The 20,840-nt window shown below is 38.4% G+C and overlaps 1 protein-coding gene and 1 long non-coding RNA gene across 4 annotated transcripts in view; one reads left to right on the top strand and one right to left on the bottom strand.

Annotated features, from left to right (window-relative positions):
- CDYL (chromodomain Y like) overlaps nt 1–13,103 on the top strand; it is a 104,980-nt gene extending 91,877 nt beyond the window's left edge. For both annotated transcript variants that reach the window (XM_069809013.1, XM_069809014.1), the window contains 5 exons: nt 814–1,070; nt 1,668–1,840; nt 5,226–5,436; nt 10,113–10,256; nt 11,274–13,103. In XM_069809013.1, coding sequence (XP_069665114.1) covers nt 814–1,070; nt 1,668–1,840; nt 5,226–5,436; nt 10,113–10,256; nt 11,274–11,432 — 944 coding nt within the window. In that variant the 3' untranslated portion in view covers nt 11,433–13,103. The remainder of the gene's footprint in view (nt 1–813; nt 1,071–1,667; nt 1,841–5,225; nt 5,437–10,112; nt 10,257–11,273) is intronic.
- Nucleotides 885–20,551, bottom strand: LOC138690306 (uncharacterized). 2 transcript variants are annotated; one of them, XR_011329126.1, is made up of 2 exons: nt 14,582–20,551; nt 885–6,059 (listed from the first exon to the last, which is right to left on the bottom strand). It is a non-coding gene; the product is annotated as an uncharacterized lncRNA (long non-coding RNA). The 2 variants fall into 2 exon arrangements; XR_011329125.1 differs by having other exon boundaries at nt 885–6,785.
- Between the last annotated feature and the right edge of the window lie 289 nt (nt 20,552–20,840).

Genomic DNA, 20,840 nt, shown 5'->3' on the forward strand with positions numbered 1-20,840 from the left:
CTCTTATGAATGCTAATTATTCGGTATTATGTTTCTAATGTGGAGTACAGAAAAACCTGTCCCTTCTGTGTCATGAGGAATGGCCTGTTTACTTGCATGCCTTCAAATTCCGTCCATTTAAGTGACTGGGAACAAGACCAGAAAGACATAATGCTCTATTTGCCAATTCTAATAGCAAAAATTGTTTAGACTTAAGAAATATCTCATTGTCTATGAATCCATTAAAATATCCATCACTGCATGGGTCTTATTTCCCTCTCACAGAACTATAGTCTGTATTTCTTCATTTCCATTTTACTTTAAAGACTGTTATGCTTTATATGATCTTGTCAATCAAGTTCTTTATTTTGCTTATTGTAAGTGTCATTTTCTTCCGTATATTAACGTCTCATGGCATTTGAAACAAAAGGCTTCTGCTTTCTCTTTGCAATTTTGATGCTGTTAGATGACTTAAAGATGTTGGAAAGGGAGAAAGCAGAGTGTTAACCTACTGAAGTGCATTGGTATTAGAAATGTTAAATAAACCTTTCCCTCCTTCTAAAAATAGGTATATGATGATTGGTCTGTTTGGCTTGTTTAAAATGTATTTTCTCACAACGCTAAAATGAATTTGTTGGATCCCTTTGCTACTTCAGTTTTGCTCTGTGCAGTGTGTCTATTTCTGTAACATTTCAGCAACTTCCAGGGGACTGAGTTTCATGTTTACTGTGTCTTCTTAGTATGACTAGCATGTTTTCATGCTAATAGGGATTTTGAAACTGCTGAGCTAATAAAATGTAATTAATAGAATGTTATTGTTTAAATTATTTCCAGGTACATCCACCTTTATGGAAGCATTAGCAGCCAATGGTACAACCAACATACAGACATCTGTAACAGGAGTCACAGCCAGCAAACGAAGGTTTATTGATGACAGGAGAGATCAACCTTTTGATAAAAGGCTACGTTTCAGCGTGAGACAAACGGAGAGTGCATACCGGTACAGAGACATTGTTGTCAGGAAACAAGATGGATTCACACACATTTTGCTGTCAACAAAATCATCTGAAAATAATTCACTAAATCCAGAGGTCTGAACAATTCTGATTTTTGGGGGGGGAAGGGTGCTAGGGGAATTCTAAGTCCTTGCCTCATTTATGCCTGTTATTCAGGCACCAACACCCAAAACAAGATTCAGGCTGTTGCTTGCAAGATGTTAGACATAGAATTGACTTTAAGTGTAATTCAGTTGAGTTTAAGAACGATGTTATCTGAACATGTAGATGTCTCTTATAAGACATGTGGCGATTTACGAAGTGCAACTTGAAACAAGCTTTGGACTGAATTAAGGTTCTTTTTTTCTGAACTGGCTGCATATGCCATCTGCTGTCCAAATTACAGAAATGCTGAATGAGTGCTTTAGTTACAGATAACATGCAATAGATCTTTTCTTAATGATTTTGTTATCTTAGTCTAATTAAATTTTTGAAATGCAAAGCTTCTAATACTTTTTTAAAACTCTCTTATTTTTGGATAGTGAAAACAGTTAACTTTTCTAATATGATGGTTGAGTGGATCCTAAGGAAAAATGAAAGATGTCAAAGAACCCATGGCAGGAGGAGGGGAGAACAGTATGCTACTTTTTAATGATGGAATAAGATGATTCTAATGAATTTTTGATTTTTCAGGTAATGAAGGAAGTCCAAAGTGCACTGAACACAGCAGCTGCAGATGACAGTAAACTTGTGCTGTTCAGTGCAGTTGGTAGCATTTTCTGCTGTGGTCTTGATTTTATTTATTTTATACGACGTTTAACAGATGACAGAAAAAAGGAAAGCACTAAGATGGCAGAAGCTATTAGGTATGTAAGATTACCTTCAATCATCTGAGTGGGTATTCTTCATCATGTAGTCTGGCTTGTTTTATGTTTTTTTGTTTCAAAAGCCTTTAATTCAACAAGATCTCCGACATTGACCTGTTAGGTAATATACTATGCAGCACTTTTTTTATACTCCCTGTCCCTTTCTATTTGGGTTGTCATTTCATACATTGCTGTTTTTACTACTAAAATTTATGAAAACTGGTAGTATAGTAATACTCCTCCAGTTGAAGCCAATTTTAAGACTTAAACAGCCATAGGGTTTCAGGAAAAATCTAGTACACAAAAATATAAGATCTGCATTGAATGAGTAACAGTATAGTACATTCACAGCAGTGGAATGATGGATATTTTAGAGGAGTAGGTTAGAGTAGGTGAACATCATCCCAATGCTACATACCAAACCTAAGGTTTAAACAAAACGAGCTGAACTAACATAAACTAGAAGAATATATACAGAAAAAAAAGTATGGATCTTGGAGACACATTTTAACAGTGCAAACAAGCAGCTTATCATTTGAACACTGGTTTTGAGAGTCTGGGCTCTTGGATTAGCTCTTGTATGCTTCCAGAGTATCTATATTCCTTCAGAGACCTATGTTCTGTTGTTGTTATCAATATTCACATCCCTAAAAAAGGCCTTGTAACATGTAAAGCCTGTTTCATTGGAGGCACAGTTAGCTCATTGAGATTATGATAGTTACTTTTTTCAAAGGCAATTTTTCAATCATTCCATGTAATAGTTGCTCATGCAGTGACTTCAGATGTGGCCAGGGGACAGAGGCTCTTAACACTCGGCTGCTGTCACTAGTTTAATTCAGGCCCTTCCAGAAGCCCGATTTGTCAGGCTGATTATTCATTGTTAATAAAATGGATAAAGGTAACCTAAAGCACCTATGACACACACACACCCCCTTCAAGTATAATAATGGTATTTTTCATATATATGCTAGAGATGGTAGTCTCTGGAATATTCAGACATGATTAAAATTATCTTAAGTCTCTGGATGGGATGTTTGTATGACAGCTTGCATAAGATGGTTCCAGAATTTTTTTTGCATTCATCTATTTCAGTTCACTAGAATGAGTTAAGAAGCATGATAACCTTTAGTGATGGATGTGGTATCGTGAAAATGTCCTGTTTCACAGAAATACAAGAATGTGTTATACAGATAAAGAGCAAACTTCAAAATTGCCACTAAATCCCCCCCTTTTTAAAATTTTGATAACAATCCCATATTTCAGCATCTAATACTGAAATGAAAAATCATCTGTCATTCAGAGCAAAGGAGTGCTTTACAGGTGCTGACAACTGTATATTGTACATTGTATTCTAATCGGAAGTTGTCATGTACTTGAAGTAAATATGGACAACTTCTTCATTATATGTGGTAGTTACTGAGAAATGTCTGCACCTCAACTTCAACGTTTTAGAAGTCTCTACTTAGTCTAATGCATGGTACACACACATGCTTACTTTTTCCTAAGAAGCTCTTGAAGGTATTAACTATTTGAGAATGGAGAAGCATGTAAGCATCCATACTTTGTGAGTACTGGAATGAATTGTCATTTTATCTTGATAATGAGGATGAGAACACGCATTTGTAACTTAATAGCATAGCACCCATGGCACTATGACCAACCAAGAGAGGGAAGATGAGGAGGGGAAGTTTACAGGTGTGAGATACATGATAATGGAGCTCTACTATTTATGGCTTGTTCATCATTTAAAAAGGCAGATTTATTTATGAAGAAAAGCTGTCTCCCACAAGTCCAGAAATACTCCTTAAGGAAACTCATTAATGCTTTGCCCATCTTCACTTACACCTTCACTTAAAAATATAGATACCTTATGCCAATGTCATACGTAAACACAGTGAAGACCAAAGCAGAGCTGTAACCATGGTTTTGGTGCCCAGAGGTGAGTTATGACTACAGCCTCATCTAAGAGAGGGCTGTGAGGCATGTGAATATACCACAAGTGCTGTATCAGCTGGTGCTTGTAGGAGGGGCATTAAATCCACACCTACCCAATTACTGTGCTTTGTTGGGCTGGGAGAAATTCTAGGCTTTCACAGAATTGGAGACTGGTTGAGATTAGAAGGGACCTTTGGAGGTCATCCTGTTGAACCTGCCCCTGCTCAAGCAGGGTCACCTAGAGCAGATTGCCTGGGACCATGTCCAGGCAGGTTTTTTGAGTGTCTCCAAGGATGTAGAGTCCACAACCTTGCTGGCTGCCTGTTCAGTCACCCTGACAGTGAAAAAGTGTTTCCTGATATTTAGTGGGAACCTCCTGTGTTTCAGTTTGTGCCCATTGCCTCTGGTCCTGTCACTGGGGACCACTGAAAAGAGTGTGGCCCTGTCCACTTTGCACCCTCCCTTCAGGTATTCATGCACATTGATGAGATCCCCTCTGAGCCTTCTCTTCTCCAGGCTGAACGGTTCCAGCCCTCGCAGCCTTTCCTCACGCAAGAGATGCTCCAGTCCCTCAGTCACCTTGGTGGCCCTTTGCTAGACCATCTTCAGTAGCTGCACATCTCTCTTTCACTGGGGAGCCCATAACTGGACACCAGTGCTGAGCAGAGGAGAAGGATCACCTCCTGCAACCTGCTGGCCACTGGCCAACACTTGTAATGCAGCCCAGGGTACCATTAACCTTGTTTGTCACAAGGGCATGTGGCTGGGTCAAGTTCCACTTGGTGTCCACCAGGAACCCTAGCTCCTTTTCTGCCACCCTGCTTTCCAGCTGTTTGGCTTCCAGCATATATTGGTGCCTGGGGTTGTTCTTCCCCAGGTGCAGGACTTTGCACTTCCCCTTGTTGAACTTCATGAGGTTCCTGTCAGCCCATTTCTCCAGCTTGTTGAGATCCCTCTGGATGGCAGCATGAGTCTCTGGCGTATCAGCCCAGTTTTGTATCATTGGCAAACTCACTGAGGGTGCACTCTGCCCCATCATCTAGATCATGAATGAAGCTGTTCAACAGTACCGGACGCAGCACTGACCCCCAGAGGTGCAACACTAATTACTGGCCTCCAACTAGACTTTGCACCACTGATCACCACCCTCTGGGCCAGCCATTCAGACATTTTTCAGTCCACCTCACTGCTCAATCCAACTCATACATCAACAGCTTGTCTGTGAGAATCTTATGAGAGGCAGTGCTGAAAGCCTTGCTCTGAAGTCTAGGTAGACAATATCCACTGCTCTCCCCTCATCCACCAAGCTAACCACCTCATCGTGGAAGGTTATCAGGTTGGTTTTGAAAGTAATGTTACTGTCGAGATTAATTATTACTGAGCTTTCAAGGGCTGGTATATTTTACTCTTTATACATATGTAGTGAGTGCATGTTTCTGTTTCTCTTCAGGAATTTTGTGAATACTTTTATTCAGTTTAAGAAGCCTATCATTGTAGCAGTAAATGGCCCAGCCATTGGACTTGGAGCATCTATATTGCCTCTGTGTGACGTGGTCTGGGCTAACGAGAAGGCTTGGTTTCAGACACCATACACTACTTTTGGACAAAGTCCAGATGGATGTTCATCCCTTACATTCCCCCGGATAATGGGCCTGGCTTCTGTAAGTAGCTTGCAGGGTAGGGGCTGACAGCTTCACAATGCAGTTGTGATAACTTATCCAGACCGATTTCAAGACTTTCTACCTTTGCTGTGTTGTCTTTTCTTTATTTTTTTTTTCTTTCTCTCATGAAAACCTTTCATGAGAAACCGGTATTTATAGCTTCTCTGCTCCATGCTGCTACAACCTAGTCTTCACCTGCATGCACAGAACAGAAAGCAGGCACAGGACCTAATCCCAGGTCATGGGCACCCTTAACTCTGACAGTGGCAGAAGGGTTGTGTCCTGTGTACCAGGACACACCTTCCCTGCTGATGCCTTGTGAGGACCAGCCACCAGTGTCTTTCATTCAGCACAGCATCAGAGTGTAGCAGAGAATGGGCTGGTCTGCACTCAGTGTCCTTACATAGCAGAGCACTGTGTCACCAGCTATTAGCAGTCTCATGCTAGTATTCAAAATAAGTAATTCAGCTTTCATGCACTTGTTCTCAAGAAGTCCTGCTGAACTTCCTAGATCTCTGCTGATGTTTAACACTAGCGTGTTATGCAGGAAATAGTCACTCCAAATCACCTTTGTGAAGGATTTTTTTTTTTTTTTTAGTCTTGCACTCTTATTTACAGTAATGCTGGATTGAAAAAAAAAAAAAAGGTAATGTTTTGCACCATTGCTGAAAACATAAGCCATGTAACTTAGTATCCCTTTTCTTGCTTTCCAATTAAAGAATCAAATGTAACAAAAAGCTATTTTAAAATCTATTAGTTACATTATTTTCATGTTGCTTGCTATTTTTTATGCTCTGTTCTTTGAAAACTGTTAGACCTATGTCCCATTCCAATATGAAGTTGAATAGTAACAGTATGAAACAAACACTTGTAGCTACATCCATTTTTCCTAAATTACTGTTTATTATAAAAGCCAATTTTTCCCTGTAGGTGTTTATGAATTTAAAAATACAGATTATGATATATTAAAAGCATCAGTATGAACAGATCTAATGACTAATCGTGTGATGTCTGGATTTAGTTATTAGAAGAGAACAGAAAAGGTAACTGAAATAGATTAACAGTTATAAGAGTATCTTTAATATCTTAGCATGTTTCAAACTACTGATTGTTCCTTTCCCTTTTTATTTGGCCATTTGTCCATCCATCCATTCATCCATCCATCCATTCCATCCATCCCCGTCCTTTAGAGACTTGTGGTTGTCACTTTTCGTTTCTCCAGAAGTTGTATAAAAACACAAGAAGCTCTTCCCTAGTATACTCTTTCATGTGTGTTTGTGAATGCTCTCATTTTTCAATACGAAGACTTAAATTGAAATCTTCCAGTGATGATAATTCCATAATATTCACTGCAAAAGGGAAAAAAATGTCCACTGTTTTCATACTATCCTCAAGCCTCTGCAGTACAGCAATGTCAATGCTGTATGGGACAAAGTTGGACTTTAAGCAGCAGATTCCATGAAATATATTCAGAATCCATACCAAACATTTTGATAAAGTAGCATGCTTTCTATCTGTAAAAGGGAGAGAGAAGTCAGCAGAAAGATGGTATGAGACAAGAAACATTCGGGGGGGGGGGTTAAAATATCATACAGAAGAAAGAATTAAGGCCTCTGTATGCATCATAAAATTTGCTACAAATGCATTCAGCAATATTAGTTCCACCCTTAACTCTTGTAAGTCAAATTCAGTGCATTCTTTTTATTATCAGCAGTTACATTTGGAAATGCTTTCCTACGGGTCAGTCTTGGCTGGTGAGCAGGTCTGTCAGAGAGGTTTTTTTTCTCACAGAACTTGTTCAACAGAGTTAATTATTACAGGAAATCTGAATCCTTAGGATTCAAAACTGATGCTGTATTGGAAATACCAAGGATTTTAGAAGGATTCTTAAACTTGGTATTTGAGTTCTGAAAATAATCTATTATAGAGATTCGTCTGTTTGAGGAGATATGTTACTGTGTGTCTGCTGTGGAGTTCTTGGTCTGGTTTTCTGGTCCTGGATATAAATTAGCACAGGAGCCACGTGATCAACTTCACACACCGGGAAGTATTTCTTAGGCTTTTCTGTCAGTTATAAAGGATTCACATTTCCATAGTGCCTGTAGTCCACATCACAGCCAGGGTCTCTGGTGTCACAGAGACCAGCTGCCTCCTGATCATAGCGCAGGGGGGCTGACATGCTCCACAGCGGCTAATGCCTGCGGGCTTGCACAAAGGTGGCCCGTGAGCCTCAAAGGACTTGCTGTAAAAGAGAGACCAGAGGATGTCCTGGTGAAGTTCCTCTGTGGAAGCGGAAAGGCTGAGTAGAAAATGAGAATCTTGTATTGATGAACTATTTTTATCATCTTCATTTCTATTGCTGTATTATAGTTCTTGGAAACTAACCACCAAGCGTGTTAATTTTCACAGCAGATACAAGGCACGATTATATGATTAAAACCTGTTTAGTAGTGAGTCTAGCACATGCTGCGTGTAGATCAAAAGTGAAGATGCCAGAGCAAAACATTTCCCTTCGAAACCCATCAACTGAGAACACTAATGGGAGTGCTCATTTCATGTGAGGTTTTCTGCTAACGCTGTGTTACAGCTGGCAGAAATAAGATACCTGCACCATTACTATTTGTGGTTTTTCACATTCAGGAGACCACAGCAGTTGCTACTGAGTTTTAGAAAAAAATTATTAAGGTTTTCTAGCATTCATTTTTATCCTTGTTACCAAAGATACATGTGAAGAATATGTAGACCTGAGCAGCTGACTTCAATTTCTGACTTTCTTAACTCCCAGTTAGACTGAGTTCATGTTCTTATCTTTAATATAAATGTTAAGTATCTTTTAAAATTATTTGGGAAGAATTTTTTTTTCCCCACATCCCCTTAGGAAAATGATTCCTGCTTTTAGACAAGTTTGTACATATCACTGATTTTTTGCTAGTGTTTCAGGTTAGTATCATTCACATATAATCTGGAAAATTAGAAGGGATAGTTGTGACAGTTAATGAAACTTGTATATTTGATTTTTGCTTTCATAGAAGGTAGAACTATAGTGGTATATAATTTGTACCTTTAGTTTGAGGCTTGGGTTTGGGTGGTTTTTTTTTCAAACTAATATATCTGAATCACAGCTTTCCATAGTAACTTATGAAAGATGAGCTGATGATAAACTTTATGTAAAAGATCCTAGGAAACATCTCTTTTTTTTTTTTACATGCCTAATGGACTGGGAGTCAGCAGCTTAAATGGCCAGTAAACCCCAGACTTTGTATTTTACTACAAAGGGGCAAGTAATAGACCTCTTAAGTTTTCAAATTTCTTCATGTGTAAAATCGCAATACTAGGAACACTACCTACAGTAATTAGATAACTTGAGATCCTTAACTGAAAGTTGCTGTAATAACTACCACAATTTCCAATATTAGAAAACATTAAAAAACTCAGAATTTTGTATTCAGAAATGCTACACCTATCAGGTTTGGGTGTTTTATAACAGCCTTATTTCCCATATTCCCAGAGTCCAGTGACAGCTTTGTCATATTTTCAATGTAAATTAGTCATTAAGAAATAGTAAAACTGGTTTTTTAAATTATTTTTTTTTTGAGGTTGACAATTACTCTTTTTAACCTTCACTGGCTGTTTCTGTGCAGATGTCACTGCAAACAAAAAGTTTAACTATGTAAGAAACTTCACTGAAGGTAGAATTACAGTGTAAGCATAAATGGTTGTAGGATGACGTTTTAATGGGGAAGCTGATAATTAGTGAAGTGTATGATAATTACAAATCAAAAAGATTTACAGAACTAGAGGTCACCTTACTGCATAGAATGTAGTACTTTGTTCTGTACCCTTAAACTATGTACAAGAACTTTTAAATGTGGGGTTTTTTTTAATAAGACTGCTAAATCAGCTTTTGAAAGGATTTTATCAGTTCAATATTGAACTCTTGAATAAAATGGGAATGTTTATTTTCTATGAATTTGATCAGAAATTGGAATGTATCCTACTCATTTCAGTGGGTTCTGGAGGTCAAATTCTAAGATGATCCAGCTATCTGAAATGTTGTATCATAAATGAAATACTGCTGAAGATGTTTGAGAAGTGCTGAAAAGAAACCATATATTTAGGTTTCAAACATTTTAGTACTAAAAAACACTTTAGTTGCAAAATATTTAACTGTTCTTTTCTACCAAGACTGGCAGTTCCCAGGAGGTCTACTACCAAAACTGGGTTATCTTTATAATTTACAGATAATGAGATTTTTAGCAAAGACTTCACTGCTACAACTAACATTATTATAAAGCAAGCTGGTGTATTCATTGCTGTTTTACAGATCTGCCAGGCATTATAACCTGTTACCACCTATAGAGTTAATCAAGTCAGCAATACTGCAAGAGAGCTAGAGCTAATGAACATTCATGAATGGGAAATGACAAAAGATGTTTTCACATTTAACCCTTAACCATAGACCTCTGTATTTTTATAACTACTCACATGGTATAGCCAACAACACCAACCAGCTATCTGTAGGCAAGACTTTTTCTTTATTAATTAAAAGTTGGAAGAGCTGTAATAAAAGTATTTCAAATAGCGCAGGCATTTTCCTTATTTGTTTTGAACATTTTTTTCTTTAATGAGTTTGTCTCATTACATTTCATACCAGAAGTAACTTTTTATCCCTTCAGGCCAATGAAATGTTGTTCAGTGGAAGGAAGCTGACTGCGCAGGAAGCTTGTGCCAAAGGACTCGTCTCTCAAGTGTTTTGGCCGGGAACATTCACGCAAGAAGTAATGGTTCGAATTAAGGAACTTGTCACGTGTAATTCAGTTGTAAGTTTCCTTTATTTTCTTACAGTACATTTTTATGATTAGATTAATAAGAATTAACCTAAGTATTATTAAACTACATCATTATGTCCTTCTAAGAAAAGACCATTTTCATGAAACAAGGACTGCATTTTGGTATAGCAATACCTTTTAACTCATTCTTATGTATCTTATTGTTTCTGGGGTTTTGAGGACTTTTTTTTTTTTTAATTTGTACCTGACTCTTCTTTATCATATGCCACAGTACATGGTGGTTAAGAACATTAAAACAGCACTGGACTTTTCCTTTACAATATATTTTGGTTTTAACATAGTTGCATAAGTCCAACTTACTCTAATCAACAGTGTAAACTGTTGCCCTAAGAACTGCACAGAAATGATGAGTTATCTTGAGATGTAATTTAAATTACCAAGGAAATAAATGCAGTCTTTGACATTATGTTGAATTTACAGTTTTATGAGTAATACTTAGTGCATTTGTGGTTGTGTGCACTACTGGCAGTTGCACAAGATAGCTAAATCTGCCACTGTTTGATGCTTTCTTACAAGAAGAGATGCAGTACAAATTAACTGTTCTGTGCATTAGAAATTTTGGATTTTGAAACAGATTATTAGTTTTCTAAATGGAAAAGCAAACAAGATTTTTCAGTCTGTTTTAAATGCTCAAGAGATTCAAGGTCTTGCCTGGTTATTTGAGCAGTTCTGGATAATAGTGTTATGATTAGCCTTCACCAAAATGGAATTTTCTCTAGTTATCAGTATCATAGTTATGATTTTATGATTTCATTATTTTCCACATTTTTGGGTACTTGTAAATTGTGTTGGTATAGGGTAAAGGAAATCCTGTGTGACACTATGAGAGAGACTCTGAGAAACACTTCTTAGGGTCATAGTATGTCTGTGAATTGACAAGCTTAAGTTCATAATCAGCTTCAGGATTCGTCCATATAAACCTGTAAATGCACATGTTGCTCCGTTCTCATGTAACACTAATCCACCTCCCTTTTGGTTTTGGCCTAGGTACTTGAAGAATCCAAAGCTTTAGTACGTAATATCATGAAGGTGGACTTGGAACAAGCAAATGAAAAGGAGTGTGAAGTTTTGAAGAAAATCTGGGGCTCAGCACAAGGGATGGACTCAATGTTAAAATATCTGCAGAAGAAAATTGACGAGTTCTGATGAGATGCCCATTGACACTGGAATTGTATTTCTTGGACATCAGGGCAAACAAAATATGCCCATTTACAAAACCTATATAAACTCACCCCTTGCTCAGCTTGGGAACAGGAGTGGACCCCCCTCCCCTTTTATTGTCAAGGGGTTTAAAAGTACTGTATCACTTAAATTTGAACAAAAACTCCTTTCTCCCTGATTGTTACATATAGATATATATACACACACAAGTGTATGTGTGTGCATATATATGTCTTTATATATATATATATAAAAATGTAATATGTGTGTGAGTGTGTATGTAGACACACACACACAAGCTAAAAAAAAAAATGATAGAGTGCACTACCAAACATCTCTTTTAAAGGCTCTAGTTTTTGTTATCTTTGGCTAGTACTGTATCAAATAGAGAATGGATTAAAAAGTGAATGGTGTTGCATTATTTTCTGTGTGGCAGGGAAGTCTGGAATAACGCTTTTTCTTTTTCATTAGAATACAGAATTGAAACGGGTATTAGCCAGCCCTTACTTTCACTGCCCAATGAGTCAGCTAAGATACAAGGCATTGTCTCAGAAGAAGGTTGAAATACCTCAAGTAATGGAACATTCTAAAATTTTTTGGAATTAAACCCTATTAAGATTAAATCACACATATCCCCCAAAAGAGAGTGTGCTCAGGATTAATGCTAAGAAAACACTCTGTCCTTTTTTGGGGGGAGGTATAGAGGGGTGGGAGAAAGGGGGCAGGAATATGTTTAATTCTTACCCAGATAGCATGAAGAAACCACTGTCTCTTGGGAAAGGGGAATGAGGGGAAGTGGGAGGGAAATGGAATGGGGGGGTGGGGAAAAAAGCTTGTTTTGCAGTATTAGTGAATCACTGAATATCTTATGTATGAATATCCTAAGTTATAAGTTAGTTTTAGTGGGTTTTAAATAGTCTCTCTGGGTTTGTCATTTTGTTTTGGGTTTGTTTTTTTTTTTAATAACTACATAAGTGCTTCTGTTGCTGGGTGAGAATACTACTTTATATACAGTTTGGGGTTTGGTTCTCTTTTTTCCTATTTGCTGGTTTAATTGATGTATTACACCAAAAATGCATTTTATGTTCATAAATTTTAGGTTCACTTAGAATATATTATTTAATAAGTTAAAATTCTTTTGGCACACTATTAAGTAAAAAAAAAACTCCTTTAAAAAAAACTACCTTATATTAGATGTTTAATGTTCTTTGTCTATGCTTTTTTATTATTTTAAATATACACTATATACAGTATGGTGTAAAAGAGTGCCCTGTGTAAATAGACCTATTTTGCATTCCTTTCAGGAGTGGTTATTGATTCCTGACTACAGATATCTATTATTACTTGGGTATCTGTGCTTGCAATCTTATTGAATGTATTATGAAGAATGAAAAAGAAATCAAACCTTATTTTTGTACAGTTTTGAAGTTTTTACTTGGAACTGACCCACCTCCCCTTCCCAGTGGAGAGCTGTACAGTGTGTAAATCTGCCTTTACCTTGGATTGGTACAGTATTTTTGCATCTGTGGGACCTACTTTTTTGTTCTAGTAGTTTGAACTATATATAAACTGTACAATCTGTAAAGTTTTTATAGAATAAATATTCAGCTGTGAAAACTGGTTAAATAAAACTAATATTTCTTAACACATTTTAAATGTGGCTCTCATAGAGTTGTCTTTTTCAAAGGCATTTCAGTTCTGATTTTAAAGTAAGAGTTGCTTAAACAAATCTTGGAAATTAGTCTTCAATATTTGTGTTTTATTTTCTTAAACTTATATAAGCTCTTAACAATTTCCTTCAAATGAAAAGCCGAAAATTAATTTATTTTTGTAAACTATATAGAAGATTTCTCTTAGAGGAGGTGGATGGGGGAAGAAGACATATAAGAAGTAATTCTACTAAATTATTTTGTTACAGTTCTAAAAGAACATTTAGTAAATGTTTCTTTGCAATCTCTTAAGAATGCTGTGGTAAAGTGAGAATTCCTTAGCTGAATTTTATTTTATTGAAAGGGAGAAGGAAAGATACCTTACCTACAGTTCTGTAATGTTAAATCTTTTGGAGTTCAACTCAAATTTATATAAAGATCCCTTTCCTGGCATCTGTAAGAAGCATTTGGGCATAGATTGAATCTATTCCAGCTAGAAGATTATTTATGCTTTCCTTAAACATGAATGAACTTCACTGTAACAGAGAACTGGATCTAAAGATATTTAGAAGAATTAAAAAGCAGTAACTAACTTTATTAACAAATTATGCTCTCATTCATAAATAATGTACGCATTTTGTCTATATGCTGGACTACAGGATACTGGGTTTTTTGGAAAATACTGTCACATTCTTTTCAATATAGGTCAGTAAATATCCTTTGAAGTGTGTGCAAGTTGGTTAAGTCTAGTTTAGTCTTTGCAAAACCATAATAGAACAAAGACAGAAAAATTACAGACTTCTAATAGCAAGCAAGAAGGCCCGAGAGATCATAAAAACTGACTTAAGACATTTTAAAATAAGTGTTTTCAAGGCTTTTCTTCACAGAAGACACAGGTCTTTCTTTGTCTAGCCTGGTTCATTGCTGATGCTTATATTGTTCTACATAAATTTGCAGTACTGCATAGATTAACCTGAAGCATCAGATAAAGCCTCTAATTATTGAATGCAACTGTCACCACAAAGATTTGACTGGGCCCAAGGAGAAGCACAGGGCAGCTGCTGAAGCCAGCATTACTTCTGAGGCACCTGGTCTGGAGTCACAGCCTCACAGAAGTAGTGGTACTTCAAAATGGCTTTTCTACATTGATGCTAGCTTGTACTGATGTGTGAACAACTGTAGCTGGAGAATTTTGGAGCATCATGATTTGTTGGATCTGGGTGCAATGTAAGAACATAGAAACATCACCTTCAAGTTAATTTTTGGAAGTAAGAAAGAGAACTTTTCTCCTGGTCAGAAAACAGTACCAGAGAGCCATGGGTTGAATGGACTTGGAACTATTTGAAAGCCACCTGTGTACACTTAGCCATACCTTCTGCTGATATGTTAGTTTGAGCAAAAATAGAAAGCAGAGCAAAGTTTTAGCTCTGGGTAAGCTAACCTACAACAAAAGGTATTTTAGGGTATCTGAAGATCTGAACTCACCTATAGGTCTTTTCCTTGTTCAAACTTCCTAATTTGCATGAATCCAGGATTTGAAGCATTTTCCTTCAGCAAGTCCTTCACTGGATCACTGATATTGCTAAAAGACACTTCTCTGTGCTTCAGAAGCTGCACCATTATCATTCTGAAAACAAGGTTCAGGGGAATTAAATAATCTTTTTAGGTGAGATTAATTTCTTAAAGTCAGGCATACTTGAAAAGAATAGAAAAACACATAACACTGAGCTATAAACTGCTTAACTTTACACTGATATATTTCATACTTTACCCAAACAGCAGACAAAATAGGACTGCAGACATCTAGGGAATGAAGCAGCAAACAAAACATTCCTGGCCAAGTGGCCAGGAGAGACTTTCTTCAATAAATGGAGCCTATACACTACCTAGATTTGTTGGTGGAAGTTGAGGCACTTCATGTTAATCTGGGACATGACCAGTATGCTTCTGATAAGAGTAGGAAGGAGGAGGTATCTCTTAACTCAGTTACATTTTTGCCACATGATTTTCCATCCTAAGCAACTGCCAGCAGCTTTCAGCACTCAGGCTGTCTTACAGAGCTGTAACAGAGGCCAAGTTGGCAACCTTAAATTGGCAGCATGGGAGCTCAGTTATCCTTAAGATGGCACACAGGTGAATTTTCCTTTCCAAGGGAAGAAGTATCATCAGGAGGAGAGCCCCTGTATAGCACAAGATCCTGTCCTGTTCTGTACAGCCCCTCAGATTTCTCTAGAGAATACTTCATTCACAGGTCTGCACATTTGTCATCTTACTCATGAGGAACATGACTAGCAGATTAATTCATGCACCAGACTTACAAACAAACAAATATAATTACTTCATGAGGTACTCACAGGATGAAGAGTGGTTTGAGGCACAAGGATTTTGAAGTGCAGTACAAAATGAGAAGATGGTGATGGAGTTCTTTTGGTCCCCCTCATCCCTCCTGCACAGGGAAAAATACAACAAATGAGAATTAGAAACCACCAAGATACAGGAGCTGCAGGAGGAAATGAAGGAATGGCAGTTACTCTCCCTTAAGTCCTCATTCTCATTATCCTCAGTGCTGGAAGAGATACAATTGACAAGAACACCAGGTGGACATAAACTTGTTCCATACAGGAGTGTGGAGCACATTATCAGTACCTATGCCTAAACTCATGCAGACTATGAGCATCACATTCACAGGCCTGGTCCTCATGGAGGAACTTCAAACCAACATGATATCAGCTGGAGGGACAACACAGAGAAGGCTCAGGCGGATCCCATCAATGTGTAGAGATGGTGCAAAGAAGAGGGAGCCACGCTCTTTTCAGTGGTGTCCAGGGACAGGACCTGAGCCAGTGGGCACAAACTGACACATGAGAGGTTACCTCTGAAAATCAGGAAACACTTTTTAACTGTGAGGGTGACTGAGCACTGGCACATGTTGCCCAGGGAGGTTGTGGAGTCTCCATCCTTGGAGATCATCAAAAACGTTCCAAACATGGTCCTGAGCAACCTGCTCCAGGTGGCCCAACTTGAGCAGTGGGGGTGGGACTAGATGACCTCCAAAGGTTCCATCCCACCTCAACCAGTCTGTGATTCGGGGCAGGGGGAACAACAAAACAAACCACCCCAAACACCACTTGCATTCATTTTCCAACTACCCAGTCATCATCCACCAAACAACCTCTTGGCTAGAATTGCGGGCTCATTGGGCTCTACAACACTACGTGCTTTAGTCTTTGAGAACACAACACCTTGTGCTGGGTGGTCCCAAATCACCCAGAAAAGAGATAAGCACAGAGCAACTTGTGTATTTCAGGTAAGACACGGATCATTCTTTACCCTCTTAAAAAGCATGAAGAAAAAGTTATTTGTTCAAAGAAAAAGAAGTTATTTGTTTCTTTGAGGATAAACAGGACTGCAATACTTAAACAAAACAAATACATGCCTTTTACAGTACCTGAAACATTGCTTTGGCCTCAGCAGCAACTTGAAATTTTGCATTTTTTCCAAGATCTGCCTGATCAAGCTGAACAGTAATCCAGCCACTGGCAGTCATACTGAAATGTAACCACATGGGCTACTCAAGAAGACAGCATATAGTGTGAGCCGTTAGGTCCAATGTAACACATCTTTACCATGTCCTCTGGATATAACTTACTACACACACACCATGGAGCAACCAACTATCTAACCGCAGAGTGAGAAGTCAATTCATAATGCTGTAACAAACCAGTATTTCCTAGATGCTGCTTTCCAAGACTCATTCGTTATATCCTTTTACTTCCACCAGCAGCAAAGCATTCTGATTGCTGGACAAAACCTAGAATATAAACAATCTTCAAAGTCCTGCTTGTCTTCCCTGCCTCCCCCTTCTTAATTAATTTTCACTAAACTCACTGTACCATCTGTCTCGGTAGAAAAAGGCACTCACTGACCAAATCATGTGCTGGACAAACTGGCTACTGCCAGTAGCAACGTCTGTGAAATGCAGATGCTGCTCCTTACAAATAAAATGGTTTATGGAATTCACTGAGCTTGTCAGGTTGGACTGGGATCTTTAATCAAATGGTATTATCACAAAACCAAAACAAACCTAAAAACGCCTGCTAAGCCAGGAATAACCAAGACACACATCTACAGAAATCATGCTTGCACTACATGATGTAAAAATGACAAAATAACAGTTTTCTTTCCACATTCAAATGTCAAAAGACAGACACATCCCCATATTTCTTCCCTTTCTTCTCTCCACCATGCCCCCCTCTCCCAGGCTTCAGGCTCAGAAAGAGTGGCAAGGATTTAAACTGGAAACCTGATAAACCCTGAACTTATGTGCTGGAAGTATATTATTTTGGATGCTAAATAACAGTTAACGAAATTAAAACAATGCAAAGGTGGGAGTTTTTAAAGTGGATGACTCCTTGAATCAAGGGGGTCAAAATAAGAAAGCAAAGGGAAGCCACCTTGTCCACCAGAAGCTTTTCTGCTTGCTTCTTGGTAGGCTTCTCAAGACCAGTCATGCCAAAATAGGATTCTGCAAACTTAACTTTGTAATCTCAAGAGCTGGGCTGTAACATCCACAGAAGTATTTCTGAAGCCAGCATTATATTGTGTCTAGGAATAATTGAAGTCACACTTTCATTTTTTGAATGCTTCTGAAGGAATTACATGTTCATTCATGCTGACAGAAAATTGTATTCTGGATAGAAATGAAACAAGTCCATGCATCCAAGGGAAGGGAAAGAAAAAAGTCAGGTCTTCACATCAGTTTTCTTGAAGCAAAACAAAGCACAACAGCCAGGCTGACGCAGATATCAGGGGCAACAACTCCACAATCTTTTGGACATTTTGGACAATCTATTTCAGCTCATGAGAACAGATTTATTTTCCCCTAGAATGATAAGCATCTGAAGTTATTGGTATGTCTGTGGGGAAGCAGAATTCCTTCTAATTCCTTCAACAGAAAACCTTTGCAAATTGTTAGTCCTGATAATGTAAAGCAGGAAATTTGGAGACCTTACATAACCCAGCTCTGAAGTAGAATAAACATTTTAAAAATAATTCAGATGCCCAATGCTTCTGAAAGGTCCTGGCACAAGAAGATACGCTATTGCACTTCATCCTTAAAAAGATGCAGCCCCAAGGTCTACAGTTCAGGTTCCCCTACAATGGATATCCCCAGTGTCACTACCAACCATTCAGATGAGGGTGACAGTAGTTTTTCACATTCACTCAATTCTTTTATATTCTGCTACAGATTTAGACGTTGCAGCTCAGCAAACAGATTTTTCACAGATATTAAACAGTTTAAACATAACTGGTTGAAAACACAGTTTTCAATTAAAAAAAAAGTGGTAAGCACACAAGAATGCTATTAATGAGATATCTGAAAATATGTGAGGAGTTTCTGGAAATCTCTGGTTAGCCTACATTAAAATGCCATTCAGTTCCCTCACTACACTTCCTAACAGCAGAATAGGTCCACCCAATGCTTGTGGTAAGTTAATGCTTTGGGAGCAAAATGTGCTGAACAAGAGACATGGCACATCTGCCTCTAGACAGTTCTTGACACAAAGGCATTAAAACTGCAATTTTGCCACTGAACCGGTTATCACTGTTTCTCAACATGTCACTTAAGATCCCTCTTTTTCAATTCCCCCTGTGGTAAATTGGTTTTGATTACTGAAATTTCAAAACCAAATAAGCAAGTAATACAGCACTCTACAACACTAATATATATATAAAATAATTAAACAAAAAAGCCATATAAAAATTGTCCAGAAGTTTCTGAGAGAGGTTTGTTGCTGAAAATAAACGTCATTTTGCCAGCGTCTAGCAAAAGACATGCACAGAGTCCCTGACTTTACATTCAGAGACTTCAGAAATCCTCAGCAGAGTTTTGTACCCCAAGAAGTTGGTTTGAACCCAGGAAACTCCCTGACAGAAAATTTCTGGCTGGCAATCCACAATAACCTGACACGTCATCATTACTTCCCTGTCTCTGATGTTCCCAGTGCTCCTCTAAGTTCATACTGATGAAGAGCAACCGTAACCTGGGAAGAGCTCCAGCACCAACAGCAAGGACCCACAGCACACTCCCCAGAAACATGTTACCACTGAAGACACAGCAGCCCAGCAGTACAAGGCACAAGCAAGATAAGCACTGGATTTTCTCTCTCAGACCACCGCCTCATCACAAACTGAAGCCATTTGCACAGACAAAGGAGAATCAGAGCATCCCACCCAGAATCTACATGAAATGCACGAAAGAGAGGCACAGCTCCTCTGCAAGGATGACAGCCGAGATTAAGGATCTCTTACATCTGTTTTTCCTATCGCGCACAACAGGAGCTCTGTTCGAAGGGCTGCGCAAAGGCGTCCATGCGCCGTGCCTGGACTGCTGCCATACTTGAGCCTGCAAATCACCGACCATAAAACAGCAGAGAACAACGCTGCTAAGATTACAGACTTGCCCAGTTTCCCCACTAGATCAACATACTATCACCACCTCACAAGCTTTCTCACAAAGGAGTCTGAGGCCAGAGGCAACAGCGCAGTAAACACTGCGTTTGTTACCCAAGGGCCTTCAAACCATGGGTACCGCACAGTACTTGCGGTCCAAAAGCTGCTGGGTGGCCAGCACCTGGTGCCAGATCTTTCTTTTCGATTCGTGTTTTGTGGAGGGGCATCAAAATACTTGAAAAAGCGTTCACTGACCAACCGCTGGCAACTGCCACAGCAACGGTGTGGCCATAAATGAGGAATGATGCAAATGCCAAAGCCTCTCAGCCTTCAAATTAGACATATTTAGAAATTCTCTGTTAAACCATAAAATTAAAAAAAACCACTGTGGGTCTCCTGGCAGCAAGACCTGGCTTTGTCAATTGGGGCCAGCAGGGATTTGATCCCGAGGAGTGACACTCTTGCTTGTTGCTGCCTCTGGAAGGATTACGTTTGTCAGAGAGCCGGGGAGCCTCTGTGACTCTGCATTGCTGTGGGAACCCCTAAGGGGAAAATTAGGGTCTTCTCAGAACTGACAGGAAAAATTTAAGACTTCCTCGAAAAAGAAAAGAAGCAAGGCAGAAGAAATCCAAGGGAAGGGAAGAAGTGGAACTATTCCTAACAATCATGATAATTGCAGTTTTGTAAGTTAGGCTGGCTAGGTGCCCAGAATGGGTAAACAACCCCAAACCAGTTTAACTGACAAGCAGATTACAGTTTGCACAGCCCTGGAGCAAAGCAAAATGACCTCGAACTTTTCCAAAAATCTTAGCTACAGATTTTCCCCCATCACTACTTTTTTATCTGTGTAAATGAATAAACCTATGCTCTAAGATAGTGGTGAAGTCTGATATTTCTGACAGTAACCATGAGGTTCAGACACACAGCTGTCAGTAAAAGCAAATGGGAAATAAATTTTGCTTAGATCTAGATTTTTAAAATCCCTTATTTAAAATAAATCTACAATATTACAGCTGATTGTACAACACAACAACAGCTGATCAACAGCTGATTGTACCCACACAATACATAATGTGCAGTCTTCACATGTATATTCTGCATGGACAACTTACCCATTAAGTTTACAAGGTTTTGCCCATTTTAAGAGTTTTAACCGCATTTTTTCATTAACTTTTCCTTTTTTTTTTTTAAATATGTTTTACTAACAAGTCACCCAATTACCTTGTATCAAGACAACCTTAAACTCAGTTTCATCCCCCTGTCACTGAGCTAACATTGTTCCAGCAGAATT

This window comes from Haliaeetus albicilla, chromosome 21, assembly GCF_947461875.1.
Source record: "Haliaeetus albicilla chromosome 21, bHalAlb1.1, whole genome shotgun sequence".
NCBI classification, from domain to species: Eukaryota; Metazoa; Chordata; class Aves; order Accipitriformes; family Accipitridae; genus Haliaeetus; species Haliaeetus albicilla.